At 45.4% G+C, this 21,464-nt stretch overlaps 1 protein-coding gene across 1 annotated transcript in view; it reads right to left on the reverse strand.

The window, feature by feature from the left end:
- Nucleotides 1-7,964: 7,964 nt before the first annotated feature.
- The window catches only part of IHH (Indian hedgehog signaling molecule), a 96,291-nt gene continuing 82,791 nt past the window's right edge, over nucleotides 7,965-21,464 (reverse strand). The window contains exon 3 of the mRNA XM_033944750.1: nucleotides 7,965-8,884. Coding sequence (XP_033800641.1) covers nucleotides 8,223-8,884 — 662 coding nt within the window. The 3' untranslated portion in view covers nucleotides 7,965-8,222. The remainder of the gene's footprint in view (nucleotides 8,885-21,464) is intronic.

A 21,464-nucleotide genomic window follows, 5' to 3' on the forward strand; every position in this document is an offset into this window, starting at 1 on the left:
TAACATCTGAAAGATTTGTTGTGACATAGCAGTTCCCAAAATCTGTAAATATATTGTTGAAGCTGAACTGACTGTGAAAAAGGATGAATTCAATTAGTTTTTAAAAAAATTATTGCTATGGGGCTCATTTTCAAAGCACTTAGACACACAAAGTATTATAGGTTACTATGGTACTTTGTATGTTGAAGCACTTTGAAAATGAGCCCCTATGTATTCATAGTTCAGAGAAGCTGCCCTTTGGGGTCTGTTTTATTAGAAAGAATGGCGACTGCAGAGGGTAAAAATGTGGGAATGGGTGAAAGATAGAAGGGAGTAAGAGGCTGGGGAAGGGGTGAGGGTGGAAATAGACCAGCCAGGAGGTATGAGGAGAAGGAAAGTTGATAGGTGGAAAATAAAAAGGAGATGAAGAATGGAAGGTAAGACACACAGGGCCAAAATATTGGACAGAGAGGCAGAAAAGAGCTAAAAGAGAAATATTAATTGTTAGAGACATGAGGAAAACAGGAAGAGAGAAGGGAAAAGACAAATGGATAGCAGCCATTGTAGCAGGAGTTACCAGAAGACAGGAAAGCAGAAAAGAAAAACTAGGACCAATGTGATTGGAGAAATAAAATGCTCAAACAACCAAGGTAGGAAATTTCACATCACTCAGTTAATTCCGTGCTAGAAGATGTTGGTGCCCACTGGAAGGAGAAAGGTCATATGATACTGGATTAATTCTGAAACTGAATGGCAGCTGTTTCTTGTGATTTTGACAGACAGATATGAGTTGCTTAGGTATCTTTTAAAAGGAAAGGGAAAACATGGAATGCCTGAGCCAGTGTTATTTTTCTTTGCTATACGCCAGGATGAATGCGCACAGTAAACTGGGCACAAGTGGGTGAGATTAGAACTCAGGATTACCATATGGCTACAGAAAAAGGAGTGATAACACGATCACAAATACTTGAAAATAGAAACATAGAATATGATGGCAGAAAAGGGCCGACGGCCCAACAAGTCTGCCCAATCATGATCCCTTCCACCCTAGAGAAACTATCCTCTATCATACTTCTGTAGCGACCCCACATGTTTGTCCCATCATCTCTTGAAGTCAAACGTTTCAGCATTCACATCTGTTATTTTTCAATTTAATGTTGAATTTCTTGTAAAATCTAGACTTATAAATAAAGTTGCTTTTATTCAAAAACCCTATATATTATGTTTTGGCCAATGTGCTCAGTACTCCTCCACCCAGGTCATATGCTAAATGCAAGGACCATGAATTGAATTGAAGGTAACCATCATCGCACAGTTGTCTTCCCACCTAAATGCCAGCAATCAGTTGGTTGTTAAAATCAACGATCTTTCCAATGTATCCTATATGTGTAAATAAGTACAACTACTTATCTGGAACACTGTCTTTCCAGCGGTGAGGTATCACAATCCAATCCAGGTCCCACCCAGTGTTATTATTCCCCAAAAGGTGCAAATGAATTCTTTAAAAGTCCATATTCAGTGCCTGCAAAGATCTCAGCTCGTGTCTGTTCTCCAGAAAGTCTAGAAAGAGTAGGACAGAGTGAAACATCCAGGTTTTACTTCCATTGCTTTCAGTGGAAGTAAAGCCCAGATGTCTCAATCTGTCTTCCTTTTTCTGGAGCCATATGATAACCTTCCACTGGCTGCGCTGAACGCCAGAGACGGTGGAATTGGAACCCAAGTCCTAAGATTCCTCCACTCTGTGTTCTGACTCTAAGGCTGAACAGTCAGGCTCAGAAAGGTGGTAAGGTGCAAGAAACCAAGAACCAGGCCTCAGGCCTTCAGGGAGTGGCAATATCATGAAATAAGAAAACACGTGGAGAAAGGAAAACTCAGACAGTCAGAGATGGTGGCTCTGGTCATTTTATTGGTCACATAACACCAAACGTGGTAAGTGGCTTTCACATGTATGCAGATGTAGCCACCTCCGAGTCACAAATAGAGCCACATCGGAAATGATCTTTAAATAATTAGTTTTCTTCCACGATTATTGTTTCAAATGACATATTAATATACTTTTATATAGTTTTTAAAACAAACCTTTATAGATCTATTTTACAGAGTAGAAAAATAAATAAATATAATTTCACCAATTTCAGGCTGCTTCTTCAATCACAGCCAGCGTATAGTGAGAATAATTATTCTAATAGGTTTTAAGACAAGTGACTGTGGTGGTCACTGACTGTGCAAACCGCAGCTCTAGTAGAGCTAACAAGGCACTTCTGGGTGTGGCCAAAGGGGCTGCAACTGGGGGGATCTTCACAGCCACCAAAACCCCATCCAGTAGAGGCACTCAAGATCATCTCTCAACAACACAAGAACTTCAAGCCCCAGAGTACCCTGTGATGGGGTTTAAGGAGACCAGGTACCAGCCTCAGAGAAGGCCTGACACACTTTAGGACAGATTCCTTAGTGACCAGAGCCGAAAGTACCCAACACCCCAAATCAAGCATGATTCGTGTCAGTTGATTAACAAATGATTTCACTTTGGATTGATGTTCCATTTGGAAAATCTGGGCCCCCAGACCCACCTCCAGGCCCCCCCATCCCCGCTCTAGCCCTGCGCCCACTCCCTGCCCAACGCGATTTGAGGAGGTTTTTCAAAACCTGGACAAAGCGCCAGGTTTTGAAAAGCCCCCAGACATTCCTCAAAAGGAAGACATGTCCGGGGAAATGTTAGGCCATCTGGAGGATGTGAGGTTTAGACCCATAGCCTTCAGCAAAGGTTCTGCTCTCTCTCATACATCCTCAACATGGCTGTGACACACAGGTCCAAAAAAACCAAGGCAGCCGGTCTTGCTTCAGCAAATGCTGTGAAGACTCTGGGTAAGAGGCAAAGGTGTGACTCCATCGCTCTCCCGTTAATATTTCACTAAAACAGTCCTTGGCAAAGTCTTCAGTGACCAGTTCCTGGCCAGATCCAAGGACCTCTTCTTAATTCTCACCACCTACTCCTTGATCTGCTGTTCTCACTTGGATTTCGGGGCTCTGTTCTGTCTTGGTTTTCTTCTTCTCTCATCATACTCCTCTACTACTTCAAGGCTTTGCCTTGAAACCTCTTCCCTTCTCCCTCGATATGTATTCCCTTGGTGCTCTGATCTCCTCCCACGGTTTCCCTATCATCTTTATGCTGACGACTGCCAGTTCTTTCTCTGACACCAGAAATGCTGGCAATAATCCAGGCCCAGGTCTCAGCCTGTCTGGAAATCTCATTGCCATCAAAAATTGAGCATCCTTCCCCCCCTAAACCCACCACTCCCATTCCTCCTTTCTCTATTTCTGTGGATAATATTCTCATCAGCCCTGTCTTGTTAGCTCTGTACACATCCAACAGACTGTAACTTTTTCTCTACATGACAATTTACACCAGTATGTACCATCCAGATGTTTGTGATACATGCATGGTTGTACACTTGAGGTACCTAATTATTGACATCTAGAACTCAGACAAACAAGGAATCGTTGATTTCCATAAATGGAACGTATCTCCTTTCAAAATGGTGCTTAAATACTACTTATATGGTTAAGCCTATGGTTGGCCTTGACTTCACTATTGATACTGCAATTATTTGTTGTCTTTGAAGGGTTGTTGGATAAAGGAGAGTTATAAATACTAAGCAAGAACATGTCTTTCTCTATAACATCACCACAGTTCCTCCCTTCCCTTCTGAACATTACTAATACCCTTATCCAGACTCTCATCACCTCCTGGTTAGGCAACACAACCTGCTCCTTCCAGATTTCCCACTACACCATTTCTCTTCTCTTCAATCTGTTCCTAATTCTGCCGCACAATCCCATAACCCCTCTCATCCCGTCCAAGTTTTATCAGTGTTTGATATGCTGTCCAATCGGAGACTTTTCTGATTGGTTTACAATATAAAATCTAAAGTTCGAGGAAAGGAAATGACATCACAGACAGCACAAACACATCCAGTTCAAACTCCTCTTGTTGACTTCCAAGTGCATTCGCTCTGCAGCTCCTCGGTATCTCTCCCTGCACCCCTTCCTGCACTCTCCATTCATCTGGCAGTCTCTTCTCTGTACCATCACCAACGCTAGATTCCATTTTCTCCTATCTTGCTGGATTAGATGTGCCATGCTCCCTCTCTGGCCTGTTGAAGTCCAGTCTGAAAACTTACATGGCTGCTTTTAACGCTAACCCCTGACTTTCCTATTGGTCCTAATTCTCCTACATCTCCTGTTTGTCTTGAATAGATTGTAAGCTTCATATGTGTAGTTCTGCGTAAGAAAGACATGTAGGGAGTTGGGATGCCATTGAGGGCTCTTAATATGTCATTGTTCACACCAATACTCTCTAACCAATAATTTGCCTGAGCAAGTGTGGGCTTCCCTCTCTTCATTCCCCCCTCACATTTTTTTCTTTCTTTCCCCTCTCAATCCTTCTGTTCTTTTCTAATGGTTAGGGCAGTAGCTTGAGGACCAGGGAGCTGGGTTTGATTCCCGTGGCAGCTCTTTGTGACTCTGTGACTTCAGGTACAAAATAAGGACTTGCATATAATATGTAAGCAGGGTTTTTGATCTTCAGGTCTATAAAATGCTGAGTGCAGTGGAATGGGTAACTGTGAATTACATGTTTATTCTTTGCAAAAGTACCAGGACTAGGGAGCTTGCAATGAAGCCACTGTTTGCCCTGGAATAGTAGCATGGAATGTTGCTACTCCTTGGGTTTTGGTCAGGTACTAGGGACCTGCAATGGCCACCCTGAGAACAGGTTATTGAACTTGATGGACCATTAGTATGACCCAGTAAGGCTTTTCTTATGTTTTATGTTTTTAAGTACTAAATTTAAAACAAACTGGAGAAAATATTTCTTCACTCAATGTATAATTAAACTTTGGAATTCATTGCCAAAGAATGTGGTAAAACTAGTTAGCTTAGTAGGGTTTAAAAAAAGGTTTGGATAATGTCCTAAAAAGAAAGTCCATAGACCGTTATTAAGATGGACTTGGGAAAAATCCACTGTTTATTTCTAGGATAAGCAGCATAAAATCTGTTTCACTCTTTTGGGATCTTGCCAGGTATTTCTCATATGGATTGGCCACTGTTGGAAACAGGATACTGGGCTTGATGGACCTTTGGTCTGTCCCAGTATTGGCAGATCTAATGTTCTTAGGTGAGCCAAGTCTAGGGCAATGAAGCTATTGTGACATCATTACTGAGGTTGGCTCTTAGGCATTGGTGGAATGAGGCATTATGACATCACAATCTAGCTCTGGAATGTTGCTACTCTTTGGGTTTCTCCCAGGAACTTGGGACCTGGGTTGGCCACTGTTGGAAACAGGATACTGGGCTTGATGGACCTTTGGTCTGTCCCAGTATTGGCAGATCTAATGTTCTTAGGTGAGCCAAGTATGGGACAATCAAGCCATTGTGACATCACTGCTGAGGTTGGCTCTTAGGCATTGGTGGAATGAGGCATTATGACATCACAATCTCAGCTCTGGAATGTTGCTACTCTTTGGGTTTCTGCAAGGTACTTGGGACCTGGATTGGCCACGGTTGGAAACAGGAGAGTGGGCTTGATGGACCTTCAGTTTGTCCTACTATGGCAACTCTTATGTTCGTGTGGGGAGACAAGAACATAATCCTTCCTTTCTTCTCCCCCCCTTTCTGCCTCCCTCTCCTTTCTTATCCACAGTATCTTCTCCAGACACTTTCTCTTTCCTTCACTTTTCACTATTTCACCCTCTTCATGTTCCATTTGTTCACTGAGACCCAGAAACGTTTTTCAGTAGTGACAGTCTAAAAGCAATGCCAGCTCTGGCTGACGTCTGCCTTCTCTCTTTTCTCTCAGCAGCCGCAATGTGTCATCTCCAGACCAGTCCCTGCTCTGGAAAGTAGATTTCTTTCTTTCTATTCCCAAAATTCTTTGGGTTTTCAGCTTTACTGCAAATCGAAAGTCAACGTAAGAAGAAACCGCCACACTAGTTGTTGAGGCTGACACATTTTTAAACACTTTCTCAGATGGTGAGTTGGGGCTCACTTGACCCTCCATGGCTAGGATTTTTACCTCTACCATGACCGTCTGTTCCAGCACTCTCTTATTAGAACCCACCGAGTGTGGAGCAGCCTCCAGGATTTACCGCATCAACATTATTGGAGGTCTCTTCTAACCTGTTTGTCAGCAGCAATTCTTCTTGAGCTCCGTGTACCATGAGACAGCCCCATTCTGTAAACAGTAATTTCTCATGGCTATTACTATGTTAGCATAAGAGACACAATCGGTATCTGCTTCTTTCAGCGAGTGACATGATGATATGCACTGTGTGAACCTATCAAATCCCATCTCATGGAAGAACTTTGGAACCCTGTTTATAGCATGGCTGCCATCTGGGACTCAACGAGATGGACTTGAAGAACCTGAATGCTAACACCATAGCAGTACTGCCAAAGACCCTATGTCTCTGCTCATCGGACATGGTTCGGTACATGCAAGAGTCAGATGGGAAATGTCTCCATAGACTTAAAGTGCAAAAATTTAACATCCTTCATGTCTGCTTCCTGCCAGTCCCAATTATTGCCCTCAAAGCATATAAAGACAGCACCATCTCTCCCTGAACACAGACCCTTTCCTCCTTCCCCACAATCCCTATCCAAAGATGACCACTGATAGGTCCTTATGTAAAATTCATACCAAACATTACTACATTTAATTGATGACCTTCCTCCGCCCTCCCTTCTCTGGCAGTCAAAGATCAACCAGAGCAATGGCAGAAAGCCAGACTCTGTGGCTATTCCTGCCTCTTATGCTGGGTGTCCTGATTTTAGTGCAATCACGTGTCATGGAAGAAGAGAAGCTGAAAAAGCCACCATGTCATTGCCTTGCTCTGCTCACAGTACTGTGTCCTAAGAAATTGAGAAGAACCTGAAGAGCTGGACAAGAACCAAAGGAAAGATGACAGAAAACTCAGCCTAGAAAGGGCTCTATGAGAGAGATCAGTTAACGTAGCTGCTTTTAAGAAAGATTTGTACAATTTCCTGGAGGAAAGGTCCATAGTCTATTATTGAGACAGACATGGGGGAAGCCACTGCTTGCCCTCGATCGGTAGTATGGAATGTTGCTACTCTTGTTACTCTCTGGGATTCCGGATTCTTGCTATTCTTTGAGATTCTGTATGGAATGTTGCTACTCCTTGGGTTTTGGCCAGGTGCTGATGACCTGGATTGGCCACCGTGAACACGGGATACTGGGCTTGACGGACCATTGGTCTCACCCAGTAAGGCTAATCTTATGTTCTGAAGAGGATTCTCAGAAGAAAGCTGGGGAGATAGGAGGACAAGAGAGAACTTAACTTGGAAGGAACCCTAAATGAGAGACCAAGAGGATTGTGAGAAGGAAGCTGAAGAGACAGGAAAGGAGATAGATGGAAGAGAACCGAAGATACATAAAGGAAGGGAGAAAACTCACTTCCAAAAGGACTGTCAGTACTTGTAACCTGTACTGTGTTGAAATCAGGATACTGGGCCCCTTGATTTGACCCAGTAGGGCCACTCTTAGGTTTTTACGGTCATTCCCTAAGAGAGATTCAGAGGATTCTCAGGAAGAAACTGGGAAGCTAGGAAAAGAGGTATATGAAGTTCCCTCCTTTCCCTTCATGGGACCACAATGGGGAAGGAAGAAATGGATATGTTGAGGAAGCTGATAGAGAGTAGGGGGGGGATAAGAAAAAAGATAAGGGAAGAGGGCAAAAGGGAGTAGGGGGTCCGATTAATGTATCATACCCTGGATCTCCTGTGGATATCATATACTTTTGTTTTCTGTACATGGCAGTAGTATGTCCAGTTGAGGACAGAAACATAGGTCATAGGTTTATCTGCCTTTGTTTTTCTATCTAGTATGCCCAGCCATGCCATCGACTATCCCTTCCTTTCCCTTAGAGATCCAACATTGTTCAAAACACAGGACGTATTCCCACCCTCCCGCCCCTTTCCTCTGTAACAAGAGAGGATACTTTAAAAGTTCAGTATCTCTTGCATCCATTGGAGCGGCCAGAATCTTTGCATTGTGGATGCGTTATGATATAAACGGGGGGAAGCTGCTACAGCTGCTGCATTCACCCCCGTCTCCTCATGCCACAGTTTGCTAGAATTGTGGTTCCCCATTTCCAGGCTACCACGTGTGCACAGCCTCGGGCCTGTCCCACCTGCTGGCTTCTCTCCTCTTCCTCTTTTCTCTTGGCTCAGCTGTCCGACTGGAGCATTCCCAGAGGGTGGAACCTGTCTTGGGACAGCAGCAGCCGAGCAAACCGATACAACAGATGTGAGTACCAGTGCACCCCATCCTGCTGGACCTCAGCTGGCCGGTGGACCAGACTATGGTAGAACCGCAGTGGCCAGAATACCAGTTGCGCCAGTTCTTGATCCTGGACCACGGCAAAGCATGAGGCAACCACACCATCCACAACTACCGTCCCATGCCGTGTGAGGGGTGCATATGCCCCAGTGTCCAGCACTGCACTGACCGCTGTGATTTGTGCAGGTTGGAGATCAAGTGCCCCTGCCACCAAGATGTACTGCCCAGGCTGTACACTGCTGGCGAACACAGGCTGGAAGTCTGTGAGAGACCTGGAGAAGTTCTTAGCCAGGAAAAGAAGGTGCGAGGCAGTGAGCGTTAGCTGACGGGGTGGAGCCTGAGTTTCGATCACAAGAAAGTGTCGCAGTGAGGAAGAGTCCTTGTCCAGGAAGGTGAGGAAGTCACTAAAAATGGGTCTGCCTGTTTTGTCCATGGCCAGAATGCGCTCTCCAGTCTGTAGTGTAGACACGGCCCGCTGCTCTCCACTTTTCAGTGTCACCAGGGCACCACCAGGGAAGCAGCCTCCTGTCTTAGCTGCTGCGGAGTGTTCTGGAAAAGAAAAGAAAAAGAGAAGGCTTAGTCCCAACCCAAGATCTGCTGCTTATTTCTGTGTATAAGATCTGTGTGTGTGCCTTCTGTGTCTGGTAATTAAGCGTTTTTGCATGTACGTGTGTGCATTTTATAAAAAGTGTAATGAGACCTCTGTGTGTACCTTGTGTGTGTGTGTTTAAGCTATGAAAATGAGATCTGTGTGTAAGCATGTTGGTGTATGTTTTATTTGTGTGCATAAGACTGGTATGTAATATCACTGTGTGGGTGCATTTTTTAAGTGTGGTGCTTCTGTGTGTATTTGTATTTTTGTGTGTTCACTCGGTGTCATTGAGACCTGACTTTGTTCCCTGCGTTTTATCTGTGTGTCTGTTCCTTATGTGTGGTACCGTTTTGTGTCTGTATTTTATCTGTCTGTGTTAGACCTCTGTGTGTCTGTATCTCTGTGTGTGTGTGTGTGTGTGCATTTTATCTGTCTGTGTTACACACACTCTCACTCAGAGAGGTCTAAGTGTGCATTTTATCTGTGTTCATGAGAGCTATACATGTTTACCTGTGTGAGTTTGTGTTTTGTGTGTGTGTTCCTTTGGTGGTACATATTTGTGTATGCATTTATACAATTCAGGTGGTAAAAGCTCAAAATTTTCTCACTGTGCACACTAGCTCCAGCCCTAACACACTCTGTAGTTTGTAATGCTACAAAACCAGGTTCTGCTGGGCTGCAGCACCAGGCAATAATGAACAGAGCCCGTCCCATTTCACTTTATCTCATCAGTTATAGAAGGAGAGAGAATAAAGGCACATAAGGTCCAAAACACCATGAGGCAATATCTCAGAGTCTGCCCAGTGCCCCACCACCAACCACATCCTCCTATGCAGAAATTCTGCACCTCTCAGACTTTGTCACTTCTGTCTCAGTTTCTCCATCACCCTAACCCCCTCCTCCCAGAAGGCCTTTCTATACACCCAACATCCTTTCTGGTGTTACTCCCGAGTCTGTCCCAGGTATATATCATGATCTCTTATTCTAGTATTTTCTTTCTATTACAGAAGCTGAGAAGAGATAGGGAGAGATGGTGGACCTGAAGATTGTGAGGAAGGAGGGAGAGATACTAGATGGGAGACACTTGAGAAGGTACAAGTGGATTGATATTTTACTGCATCAAGATTTACAAAGACTAGGGGGACACTCGATGAAGTGAAGCAGGTCGAGATTAAAGAAAGTCAAGACAACGGCAGTGAATGGTATGTTCAAGTATTTTGGATAAGAAGGGGAGGAGGGAGGAGGGAGTTGGGGCAATAGTTGGAGGAGCAGGTAGGGTCCACTGATGGCTATTTTGAGGAGCAGTGTAACTACAGCATGTTTGAAGGCATTGGGTACAGCTGCAGTGGACAGTGATAGGTTCACGATGCGGCAGATAGAGGGAATGACCTTAGGAGAGATGGTGATGAATAGACAAGAGGAAATGGGATCAGAGGAACACATAGTGAGTTTGGAGGAGAGAAAATGTGCAGATTCCTCCTTCGTGATTTCAGCGAAGGAAGAAAAGGCAGCAGGACGGGAGGAGGGAGAGGTAGAAGTGATTCAGTCGAGAACTCAAGGTTGATCTTGTGAACCTTGTCATGGAAGTATTGTGCCAAAGTCTGGGGAGAAAGTGAAGGAGGAGTCGGAGGTGAGAGCACTTTGAGTAGACCCCTTCACAAATCCTCTCTGTTGCTCAGCACGTTCAAACCGTGGTAATCCCGTGGTTACATTTTACATTGGCCCCAGAATGGGACAAGAGCAGTAGCAGAGGGCCAAAATGTACCAGGTTCCGGAAGGACATTGTGGCCCCTGCTCCAGAAAGTGCTGGTTTCTGAGGGAGAAGTCCAGTAGAATTAAAGGGTTAGCTTTTGGAGGGAAATATGAAACGGAGTCGGGGAGAAGCCTAGTCTATCTTCCTTAGGGGAGGGGGGCAGCAAGGAGAGATGCAGAAGTACAGGAGGTGGGTTACCCCATTCTGGGGTCCTGCTCTAGGGAAGGAGAAAACACAGGAGTTGCTAGTTTGATGGGTGGCCTTCTTCTGCAAAATTAGTGAGGCCCGGATTCTGAAAACTTTAACATCGTCACTAAACTGTTTTCCAATGGTTTAGCCTTCACGTATTTTAGCGGCAGATTATCAAAACGGCTTATCTCTGTCTTTAGCGAGGTTTCTAGCAGTCTCCGACACTGACATGCAAATGGGCTCTTCAGCATTAAAATGAGCACTCCGGTGGATTCTTAACAATAGCCGAGCCATTTCCATAACAGCGATGTCGGCTTTCGGTGACAAAAATCAGCGACTGATCCAGGGGTGCTGGTACAGTGACGGCACTGTTTAAACCCCCGGTATGGCAGTGTTGGAGACTGCTTGAAAGCCAACTGATCCCGCCCCCCTCCCCCAGCAGCGGGAGAGATGCCCATTCTCTCCCACTGCCACACAAACCCCCCTCCCAACCTTAAATTAGTTGACTGAGTGGAGGGATGCCTACTTCCAAATAGGCCTTCCCCTTCCCGGTGCATTCTGGGATGCACTGGGGAGGGGCCTGGGGCTCTGCTTGGCCCAGGTTGTATAAGGCCCCTCCTATGCACTGCAGATACACAGCATGGGATTAAAAAGATCCATCTGCCCTTTTATGGCACATTTTGGATGGTTTTCATTTTTGTTCAAAGAAGAGCAACTAACATGATTAATAAGATATAACTTTTGTCTTCTGAGAAAAGGCTTAAGAGGGGGGTCAATAAAATCCTGAGTGATGTAGAACAGGTAAACATGAATCGATTGTTCATTCTTTCAATAAATACAAAGATGAGGTGACGCTCAATGAAGTTCCATGGAAAGCAAATAGGAGGAAATAGCGGTTAGCCTAACCGGGTCTTAAAAAAAGGTTTGGCTGTTCTTCTGTTTTCATCCACTCGTATCTCAGCTGAGATTATATTCATGGACCTTTCTGACTTCACATGTAACTAAATTTAAATTTCTCCCCTGTTCCTCGATCTTCCATCTTTGCTTTGTATTCTGTTAACATTGTAATGGACCATAAACATAGAAACATAGAAAAAAGCGGCAGAAAAGGGCTATAGCCCACCAAGTCTGCCCATTCCAAGTATCCCCTCCCCTGAATTTACTCCCTTAAAGATCCCACGTGAGTATCCCATTTTCTCTTAAAATCCGTCACGCTGCTGGCCTTTATCACCTGGAGTGGGAGTCTGTTTCTATAACCATAAAGCCCTATGACCTCACAATGCAGATGGAAAGAGCTTTAGCCAATAGGAAGAGGAGATGCAAATGTTAAGAGCCTTAGCCAATAGGGAGAGGAGGAGATAGTGGATGCTGTGGCCATTTGGCCTTTATCTGCCATCATAGAAACAGAGAAAAAAGCAGCAGAAAAGGGCTGTAGCCCACCAAGTCTGCCCATTCCAAGTATCCCCTCCCCTGAATTTACTCCCTTAAAGATCCCACGTGAGTATCCCATTTTCTCTTAAAATCCGTCACGCTGTTGGCCTTTATCACCTGGAGTGGGAGTCTGTTTCTATAACCATAAAGCCCTATGACCTCACAATGCAGATGTAAAGAGCTTTAGCCAATAGGAAGAGGAGATGCAAATGTTAAGAGCCTTAGCCAATAGGGAGAGGAAGAGATAGTGGATGCTGCGGATGGGCCATTTGGCCTTTATCTGCCATCATAGAAACATAGAAAAAAGCCCACCAAGTCTGCCCATTCCAAGTATCCCCTCCCCTGAATTTACTCCCTTAAAGATCCCACGTGAGCATCCCATTTTCTCTTAAAATCCGTCACGCTGCTGGCCTTTATCACCTGGAGTGGGAGTCTGTTTCTCTAACCATAAAGCCCTATGACCTCACAATGCAGATGGAAAGAGCTTTAGCCAATAGGAAGAGGAGATGCAAATGTTAAGAGCCTTAGCCAATAGGGAGAGGAGGAGATAGTGGATGCTGTGGCCATTTGGCCTTTATCTGCCATCATAGAAACATAGAAACATAGAAAAAAGTAGCAGAAAAGGGCTATAGCCCCCCAAGTCTGCCCATTCCAAGTATCCCCTCCCCTGAATTTACTCCCTTAAAGATCCCACGTGAGTATCCCATTTTCTCTTAAAATCCGCCACGCTGCTGGCCTTTATCACCTGGAGTGGGAGTCTGTTCCAATGATCCACTACTCTTTCGGTGAAGAAGTACTTCCTGGAGTCGCCATGAAACTTCTCTCCCCTGATCTTCATCGGATGCCCTCTGGTGGTCGAGGGTCCCATGAGCCAGAAGATATCCTCTTCTGACTCGATGCGTCCCGTGATGTACTTATATGTGCCATATTGTTATTTGAATATTTTTATTGCCAAAATTGTGTATTGCTTATGTTTGACTTCTTCTCACTTCCTTCAAAAAGGTGCTAAATAAATTCTAATAAATAAACATGAGACCTGCATTTGTTTTTTTGTGTGTGTGCCTTGTGCGTTCCTTGTGTGTGCACGAGCTCTGTATGCATTCTTTGTAGGTTGAAATCTCAGTAGACCTTTCTCTCGCATTCAGACAGTACATTTTGGTCTGAGCTTGCCACACTTAAAAATACGCAAAATTGAACAGGGTAAATGTGTGGAAGAAAGGCGATGAGAAACAGTATACCAAAAAATAACATTTATACGGCATTCTGCTGCTACTCAAAAGTGTGATCAAAGAATGACAACACTTCCATTTGCTCAGAGATGTGCAAAACTCTGTTCGGGGGTTTTCTGCAGTGTTTGAATGAGATGAACTTTAGCTGAAGAATTATTCATGATCTTTTTATTTAATCTTTTGCTGGTATTTTGCAGATATGTTTTTAGGATTTTTATGTAGAAATTTTTTTAAATTAATGTTAAAAGCAATCGCAAAAGGGAAAGGTTGCGAAGGAAGAGACGATTCAAGTACAACCTAGTCTGTCTCCTCCATTCTGCAAAGGTGACATCTGAAGCAGGAAAGTCAGTGGAAGAGAAATGATTTTACTCCCTCTGGACCCTGCCCTGCTCGCTGCATCCCCACCTCAGCCCTTGGCTCCTTTCTGACAGCCTCGACCACGTCGCCTCCTCAGACGCCAGAGACACCTCGAGTTTGTTTTCACACCTCCTTGAGTTCCTCTTTCACCAGCAGTGCCACAGAGGCTCCCATTCTACTGTGGATGCCACAGAGTGTTTGCTGATGGTCGTACTGGTGGAGGTGGGAGGTGCCGTTTTAAGCATTGGTTGCTTTGAAGGACGACCGGCTCTGTTTATAGCAATCTCAGCCACATCCTTGGAATACTCCTAGTTGTGTGATTGTGGACTTGTCACAGGACCAGGTGGGGAAGGGACACAAGGGTCTTATGTATTCCTCGAAGACACCATAAAACCATCTGCACGATCTCCTACTTAGAAACCCAGTATGGAAAACTACAGGCTCCCTATTTCAAAACCCATTCAACTTCCCTGCACAAGGCTGACCCCTGTGCACACACAGACATTGGAATCGCATGTATATGAGCACACACACACACACACTGTATTTGAGCTGTGGAAGCAAATCTTTGAATTTCGTGTCAGTGAATTCATCTGAGGGATTTCCTAACGGTTAAAAGCTTCATTCATAGATACATTTTCTACGCTTATGCAAAACTTTTGCACAAACCTGAGCTCGGGTATCAAAAGAACAATTCCTCAAGGAGCAAAAGCCACGTTCGTGCACTGGCTTTTCACCAGTCGCTTTCCACCATCTCACGTCACCGTGGTTCATTGTCTCAGAACCGTAGTTAACTTTTGCATGCGTGGACTACGGCGAATGTTTATTACAGATGAGAGGGGGCTCTTCAGCACATTTTTTTCCAGGCAGGTAGGCACAGTGGTTAGAACTCCAGCCTCGGCACCCTGAGGTTGTGGGTTCAAATCCCACGCTGTTCCTTGTGACCCCGGGCAAGTCACTCCACACTCACAAACAACACACTGTGAACTTAAGGGCGTCTTTTACGAAGGTGCGCTAGCGTTTTTAGCGCACGCACCGGATTAGCCAAAAAACTACCGCCTGGTCAAGAGGAGACGGTAGCGGCTAGCACACGCGGCATTTTAGCCTTCGTATAAGGAGCCCTAAAAGTCAAAAAGCCACTACTAGGCTTCAGACTCGGGCCTGCTGCTAATTTTTTAAGTCACTCAATCTCCCCATTTGACCCGGGTACATTAGGCAGAGTGGGAAAACGCTATTTCTGGGCACAGAGTTCCTCCGTCTGAGAAAACATTGGCTTCTTTTTCTGCTAGGGGAGGGAGGCAGAGGCTGTTTAGAAGGGAAGTCCACTCGGACAGGTAGAAATGAATCCATGCAACCACCTCGGAGATGACTTGGGGTTTTCTTAATCTTGGAGAAACTCTGATTTGATTTCTCGGAGGATGTTGGCAGTTATTTCATTCTCAGCCCCCCTTTCTCTCATCCTTCCTAACACAGCCACACTCACTTTCTACAATGTATTAATAGTCCCTGCTCCAGACCCCACATGGATCCCCTGTAGCTTCCCACAGATCCCATCCCTAATTCATGCAACACTGTATGAAATGTTGCAGAACTTCCAGATAAACTGCTTCGGTCGTATCTCTCATGTTGGATTTGCAGTTAATCTTCTTGAGAAAACCCAGTTGGACTGGCCTGGAGGTCATGCTAGAACATGAGAATAACCTTACTGGGTCAGACCAATGGCCTTCACGGAAGCCAATTCGAGTCACAAGTACCTGCCAAAAACCATGCCACAGATCCAGGACTAGCAGTGGCTTCTCCCATGTTTATCTCAACAGCAGTTTATGGACTTTTCCTCCAGGAGCTTATTACTCTGATTCCTGCTGCTAATCCGAAAACGCACCCATATCCTGACTTATGATAGTATTTTCCCTAGAATGGACGGTCAGCTAACTGCTCTCTAGTCACTTGGCATGCATCTTTCACATGCCCTAAGAAATTTCCCTAATACTAAGAATCAGGCAGCAGTCTAGCAGTGAGGTAAGTGTTAGCTGGATTTTTGCATTAAATTTCACAGTTGGTAAGAGGTCACAACAAGCTTCTACTTCTCACAGAACAGATCTCTTGAAGATAAGAGTAGCAGATTTGGACGCAGCTGAGACATACTTGGACTGGACGAGCATCACCACAGGACTTGATGCTTGGACCCATGCTTTTCAACATCTTTATAAATGATCTAGACATTGGTACGATGAGTGAGGTAATTAAATTTGCAGACGATATGAGGTTATTCAGAGTAGTGAAGACGCAGGGGGATTGCGAAGATCTGCAACATGACATAATCAGGCTCAAGGAATAGGTTGCGACATGGCAGATGAGGTTCAACATGGATAAGTGTAAAGTGATGCATGTAAATAACAAAAATCTCATGCACGAATACAGGATGTCCAGTGCGGTACTTGGAGAGACCTCCCAGGAAAGAGACAAGTCGATGAAGCCATCTGCGCAATGTGCAGCGGCGGCGAAAAGGGCAAACAGAAAGCTAGGAATGATAAAAAAGGGAATCACGAACAGATCGGACAAGGTTATCATGCCATTGTATCGCGCTATGGTACGCCCTCACCTGGAATACTGCGTCCAGCACTGGTCGCCATACATGAAGAAGGACACGGTACTATTTGAAAGGGTCCGGAGAAGAGCGACTAAGACTAAGGTTAAGGGACTGGAGGAGTTGCCGTACAGCGAAAGATTAGAGAAATTGGGCCTCTTCTCCCTCGAACAGAGGAAATTGCGAGGGGTCATGATCGAAACATTCAAGGTACTGAAGGGAATAGACTTAGTAGATAAGGACAGGTTGTTTACCCTCTCCAAGGTAGGGAGAACGAGAAGGCACTCTCTAAAATTGAAATGGGATAGATTCCGTACGAACATAAGAAAGTTCTTCTTCACCCAGAGAGTGGTAGAAAACTGGAACGCTCTTCCGGAGGCTGTTATAGGGGAAATCACCCTCCAGGGATTCAAGACAAAGTAGATAAAGACAGGTTGTTCACCTTCTCCAAGGTAGGAAGAACGAGAGGGCACTCTCTAAAGTTGAAAGGGGATAGATTCCGTAGAAACGTAAGGAAGTTCTTCTTCACCCAGAGAGTGGTAGAAAACTGGAACACTCTTCTGGAGTCTGTCATAGGGGAAAACACCCTCCAGAGATTCAAGATGAAGTTGGACAAGTTCCTGCAGAGCCAGTATCAGTTAAATCGACCTAAATAAATCCAGGAAAAATTCCATCTGATAATGAAGGGAATAGACTTAGTAGATAAGGACAGGCTGTTCACCCTCTCCAAGGTAGGGAGAACGAGAGCGCACTCTCTAAAGTTGAAAGGGGATAGATTCCATACAAACGTAAGGAAGTTCTTCTTCACCCAGAGAGTGGTAGAAAACTGGAACACTCTTCCGGAGTCTGTCATAGGGGAAAACACCCTCCAGAGATTCAAGATGAAGTTGGACAAGTTTATGCTGTATCAGAACATATAAAGGTAGGGCTAGTCTCAGTTAGGGCGCTGGTCTTTGACCAGAAGGCCGCTGCATGAGCGGACTCCTGGGCATGATGGACCACTGGTCTGACCCAGCAGCGGCACTTCTTATGTTCTTATACAGAGAAGTAGACAGAGAAGACCTCTAGGTAAAGAATGATACGGGGACAAATCTGGAACTCAATTTTCCCGTCTCGTCTATGCAAGTTTTGTCGCTGTCCCTATCCCTGTCCCATTCGTGTAAGCTCTGCCTTAACTGTACAAGCCTCAAACACTTATGATTTGAAAGTGTTTGATGCTTGTGCGGATGAGAACGGAGCTTAGGCATTGGTGGAATGAGGCATGATGACATCACAGTCTGAGCTCTAGAATGTTGCTACATAGGATTGTTTGGTGCTTGTGCAGATGGAGTTTCTCACTGACTGTTAGTCCACTGGGGGAGGGGGAGGGAGGGAGGTTGGCAGGTAGGCAATGCAGGAATTTACGGTTTGCCCTGAGTGCAAATCTTGTAATGAATGATTTTCTTTCTTATCAATTTATTTATTAGTGTTTTAGTTATCGTAAACCACCTAGATCCTAGAAAGTTCAATAAATACTACAAATAATGGTGAAACGAGACATTGGATTCAGGGAGGAATTGTAGGGAGAGGAAGGGGAGATGAGACACTGCACCAAGTGGGAGGAGGGGAAGGGATGCTGGACCTGAGGAAGGAGAGAGGAGAGATGATTACCCTTGGGAGAGGAGATGACCTGCTGAATAGGAGAAAAGGGAGTGGAATAGGAGATGCTGGATCCATGGGGGTAGAGGTAAAGATGAAATGCTAGACCTGAGGGAGGAGAGAGAAGAGAGATGGTTACCCTTGGGGGAGGAGATGAAGAGGACCTGCTGGATAGGAGAAAAGGGAGTGGTATAGGAGATGCCGGATCTATGGGGGAGAGGGAAAGGTGAATTGCTAGACCTGAGGGAGGAGAGATGATTACCCTTGGGGGAGGAGATGAAGAGGACCAGCTGGATAGGAGAAAAGGGGGTGGAATAGAAAATGCTGGATCCAGGGGAGAGAGGGAATGGTGAAATGCTAGTCCTGAGGGAGGAGAGAGAGGAGATATGGTTACCCTTGGGGAAGGAGATGAAGAGGACCAGCTGGATAGGAGAAAAGGGAGTGGAATAGAAAATGCTGGATCCATTGGGGAGAGGGAAAGGTGAAATGCTAAACCTGAGGGAGGAGAGATGGTTACCCTTGGGGGAGGAGATAAAGAGGACCAGCTGATAGGAGAAAAGGGAGTGGAATAGAAAATGCTGGATCCATGAGGGAGAGCGAAAGGTGAAATGCTAGTCCTGAGGGAGGAGAGATGGATACCCTTGTGGGAGGAAATGAAGAAGACCTGCTGAATAGGAGAAAAGGGAGTGGAATAGGAGATGCTGGATCCATGGGGAAGAGGGAAAGGTGAAATGCTAGACCTGAGGGAGGAGAGAGAGGAGAGATGGTTACCCTTGGAGGAGGAGATGAAGAGGACCTGCTGGATAGGAGAAAAGGGAGTGGTATAGGAGATGCTGGATCCATGGGGGAAAGGGAAAGGTGAATTGCTAGACCTGAGGGAGGAGAGATGGTTACACTTGGGGGAGGAGATGAAGAGGACCAGCTGGATAGGAGAAAATGGGGTGGAATAGAAAATGCTAGATCCATGGGGGAGAGGGAATGTTGAAATGCTAGTCCTGAGGGAGGAGAGAGAGGAGATATGGTTACGCTTGGGGGAGGAGATGAAGAGGATCAGCTGGATAGAAGAAAAGGGAGTGGAATAGATATTGCTGGATCCATGGGGGAGAGAGAAAGGTGAAATGCTAGACCTGAGGGAGGAGATAGAGGAGAGATGGATACCCTTGTGGAAGGAGATGAAGAAGACCTGCTGAATAGGAGAAAAGGGAGTGGAATAAGAGATGCTGGATCCATGGGGGAGAGGGAAAGATGAAATGCTAGACCTGAGGGAGGAGAGATGGTTACTCTTGGGGGAGAAGATGAAGAGGACCAGCTGGATAGTAGAAAAGGGAGTGGTATAGGAGATGCTAGATCCATGGGGGAGAGGGAAAGGTGAAATGCTAGACCTGAGGGAAGAGAGAGAGGAGAGATGGATACCCTTGTGGGTGGAGATGAAGACCTGCTGGATAGGAAAAAAGGGAGTGGTATAGGAGATGCTGGATCCATGGGGCAGAGAGAAAGGTGAAATGCTAGGTCTGAGGGAGGATAGGGAACGGAGATATTGGCTCAGACAGTAAGAGGTTGGGCTTTGAATTGCCTTCTGGGGCAGAGGGTCAAATGGCTGAAGGTTTGCCCAGGACATCAGGGGGAGAGGGGGGTAAAGCTGGAGCGCAGCAGAAAACCCCCCTAGTTCAGCCCTCCGCCTCAATTGTCCCTCACCTTCTCCTCTAGTGCAGGGGGATAAGAGGAGAGGCAATAAGGCTGGCATGAACAGAACCGAGAAAAACTGCTCCAGTTCCTAATCACATCCATCTTCTCCTGTTATTTTTCCCTCAACCTGCAGCAGTTTATAGATCAGGAAGGGAGAAGCAGGCAAGCTTAAGATTTTCTTGTTTTGCTGGCGATTCCTGAGTCATTGGATCCAATATAGAAAACGTCTATATAGAAAACGTCTACTAGTGATTAGTAGTAGAGCATATTGACAACCAAGGAAGTTGGATTCAAATCCACTGAAACTCCTTGCGATCTTGGGCAAGGCACTTAACCCTTCATTGACTCAGATTCAAACTTGAATTGCAAGCCCTCCAGGCAAAGGGAAATACCTATGGCACCTAAAAATAACTCATCTTGATCTACTCCCCACCAGTATGTCAGGTGACAGAAGTTAGTACTGGAAGTGCTACACATCCCCTCCACCAGCATCCAGGATGTCAAAGGCAGGTCCTGTGATTGTGGATATCTCCAATAGGATTCAAGCTGCCCAAGACTGAGCTGTATCTCCAGCAGTTGGTGAACTGGGTGTATCTCTATGAGGATGTAGGCTGCCTTAGTTTGCAGTACATCTCTGTCTGATTGGGAAGCAGGAACATGCCAAGGCTAGGCATTCTGAACAGTGGCGTTAAGGGAACCGGGGCTACTTTCCCTCTTAAGCAGCAGCAGGGAGAGGAGTACCCATTCGATGATGTAACTGGTTGGATCTGTTACATCATCAAAGAAGGACTGGATGACAAACTCTTTTGCTGCCACTGGCGTGATGGTGGAGGCATAATTGCTGGCATGCTCAGCCTGAAGGAACCTGATGAGGTGTTTCTCTGTGTTCCTGAGATTAGGGTGTCGGTGCAGGTTTCTTCCAGATCCAGCAACTAAAACACCGTCCCAGCAAGTCCAAGAATCAGCAAGACATACCTCCCTCTCCCCACAAACCACACTGACAAAAATAATTAATCCAAATAAGAGACATCATAGTGGAACTATTTAAGCGGGCGCAATGCCTCCTTCTGCTCTAGGATCCCTGCCAGAATAAATGATCCATACAGGACACAGACCTCAGGTCCTGGCAAGGCTACAGCCCCCTTTGGCTGCAGGTCCGCTCTGCCCTGTGGTCAGTTGAGAGATTTCAGCCCCTTGCGGGCCTGGACTGGCCCTGCCCTGTGGTTCGAAAGGGAAGAATCAGTTCCCTATTCCCTTGCAGCTTTCCTATAAACAGTGGGGCTGGCTTTCTCTGAACTTGCCATAATTATTTTATTTTTAATACTCAATTTTATTTTGACTGTTTACCCTGGTTAAGGGGTTGGCAGAGCTGGAAGCTAAAGAGCTGATGTTTTTCCAGGGAGGAGGGTGGTGTAACCACCACAGGACCACATTTCTCCCTGGCTGTCTGAACCAGGAAACAATCGGTGGGACAAATCTATCAGATTTTCAAAGCAAAACTTGTGAAGATTTGGAAATAAAAGATGAACAGAAACATAATACTAGCAATCGTGGTAATGAAGGGGAAGTGGAATGGTATTAATGGTATGTGCTGTACATTTTTATTGGGGTGGATGAATGGATGTCATTATGTGATTTCTGCATGACTAGGATAAGCAGAACCTATG

This window comes from Geotrypetes seraphini, chromosome 5, assembly GCF_902459505.1.
Source record: "Geotrypetes seraphini chromosome 5, aGeoSer1.1, whole genome shotgun sequence".
NCBI classification, from domain to species: Eukaryota; Metazoa; Chordata; class Amphibia; order Gymnophiona; family Dermophiidae; genus Geotrypetes; species Geotrypetes seraphini.